Source organism: Gavialis gangeticus, unplaced genomic scaffold, assembly GCF_001723915.1.
Source record: "Gavialis gangeticus isolate Ggan-Ray unplaced genomic scaffold, GavGan_comp1, whole genome shotgun sequence".
In the NCBI taxonomy this organism is placed as follows: Eukaryota; Metazoa; Chordata; order Crocodylia; family Gavialidae; genus Gavialis; species Gavialis gangeticus.
The window spans coordinates 2754044-2755633 of NW_017729014.1; the positions used below are offsets into that span (position 1 = coordinate 2754044).

General features: G+C 46.5%; 1 protein-coding gene across 3 annotated transcripts in view; it reads left to right on the top strand.

The window, feature by feature from the left end:
• CHD5 (chromodomain helicase DNA binding protein 5) overlaps positions 1-1590 on the top strand; it is a 77974-nt gene that overhangs the window by 15448 nt on the left and 60936 nt on the right. For 2 of the 3 annotated variants that reach the window (XM_019511606.1, XM_019511608.1), the window contains exons 2-3: positions 546-725; positions 1167-1285. In XM_019511606.1, coding sequence (XP_019367151.1) covers positions 561-725; positions 1167-1285 — 284 coding nt within the window. In that variant the 5' untranslated portion in view covers positions 546-560. Of the gene's footprint in view, positions 1-545; positions 726-746; positions 864-1166; positions 1286-1590 lie in introns of those variants that run through there. The other variant, XM_019511609.1, reaches the window with a different exon arrangement.

Genomic DNA, 1590 nt, shown 5'->3' on the forward strand with positions numbered 1-1590 from the left:
CCCAGAGCATCTGTATCAATGCCCCAAGTGCCTGGCTCCAAAGCATTTAATCTAGACTGCATTGTCTCCTATTGTATTTACTTAGAGACAGTGTGTGGGGCTCATGTCTGTAGTACTGAGCACCTGGCATGTTCTGATATGTTTATACATGCATCATCCCTCCAATGTAAGCACTATTGAGGAATTGAGGCCTGAGGCTACACAGGTCCTTTGTGGCAGAAGCAAGAGAAGGGATGTGCAGAGTCCTTACCCAGTGCCTTCACCCTAAGACCATGCTTGATTTGCAACCAAAATAGGAAAAAGCAAGGGTTGTATTGTTTGTGTATCCTTCTACCAGAACCTTCTATGTTAAGTTGCATGGCTGTTGTTGTTTCTGCAGTTGTTTCTGATGTTGCTGGCTTCATGGATTAGCTGATTTTGAAGTTGCAGGAATAAGTGAATCTGGCAAAACCTAAGTTTGGCCATCTCTTTGCAGGAGAGATTTGTGGGAGGGAGCTCAGGCTGGGAGATCCTGCATCTTCCTTCATTGGCGCTTTCTGTTTTAGGGCAGCAATGATGAAATGTCTGAAAATGAAGAAGACATGGAAGATAAGTCAGAGAGTGAAGGCAGTGATTACTCCCCCAACAAAAAGAAGAAGAAAAAGCTCAAGGAAAAGAAAGAGAAAAAAGCCAAACGGAAAAAGAAAGATGAGGAGGAGGAAGATAACGAGGACGGAGGACTAAAGGTACCTGAGATTAGGTGCCAGGGTCTGGAGCGCCTGTGTCGCATTGTTTCTGAGAACAGGAACTTTTGTGCAAGTCACCATCTCTCTGACCACAGGTGCAGGCTGGGGCCAAAGTAGCCTCATTCCAGGTCCCTTATGGTAAGGAAAACCAAACTGGGTTGTTGTTTTTTACCTGGTGCTTTATTCTGCACTTGCTAGGGGGAGTTTAGCTTGCCAACCTTGACTCCTATTTCTGGCCTAAGGGCCTAATCCTTTAAGGTGGTGAGGGTCCTCTCTTGGAGAAGAGCTTGGGGGACTTTGCATCTTGTAAGATTGGTCCCTGGTAGGACTTTTTGGAAGGCAGACATTCTCTTTGGCAAAGAGATTTGAGATTCTAGAATTTGAGTTAATTCTGAATTACAGCAGTTTGAATTGACATTCAACATGGTTCTTAATCTGCAGGAGCCCAAGAGCTCAGCCCAGCTCATGGACGAATGGGGCCTGGATGATGTTGATTATGTTTTCTCAGAAGAGGACTACCACACGCTGACTAATTACAAGGCTTTCAGTCAGTTTCTCAGGTAGGGGAGGAAGGGGTGGAGCACTGTGTGTATGAATGGGGATCAGTGTGGGCCCTGGGGTTTCGGAACTGCCATGTGGAGCTGTGATTAAAGTCTTGGGGTAAGGCGGAGCAGCATCTTGGAGCCCTTCTGGAGCACAAAGCCAGCCACTTGGAATGAGGGCAGGGCCTGAACCTCCGCAGGAACCATGAGCCTGTGCCCATTCTGTGGGGATACTTTCTACTATAGACCTAAGATGAGGCTCTAGTGGAGGAGTGATTCCCAGAAGCCTCTTGTTTTACAGAAATGAAGTGATATTACCACAG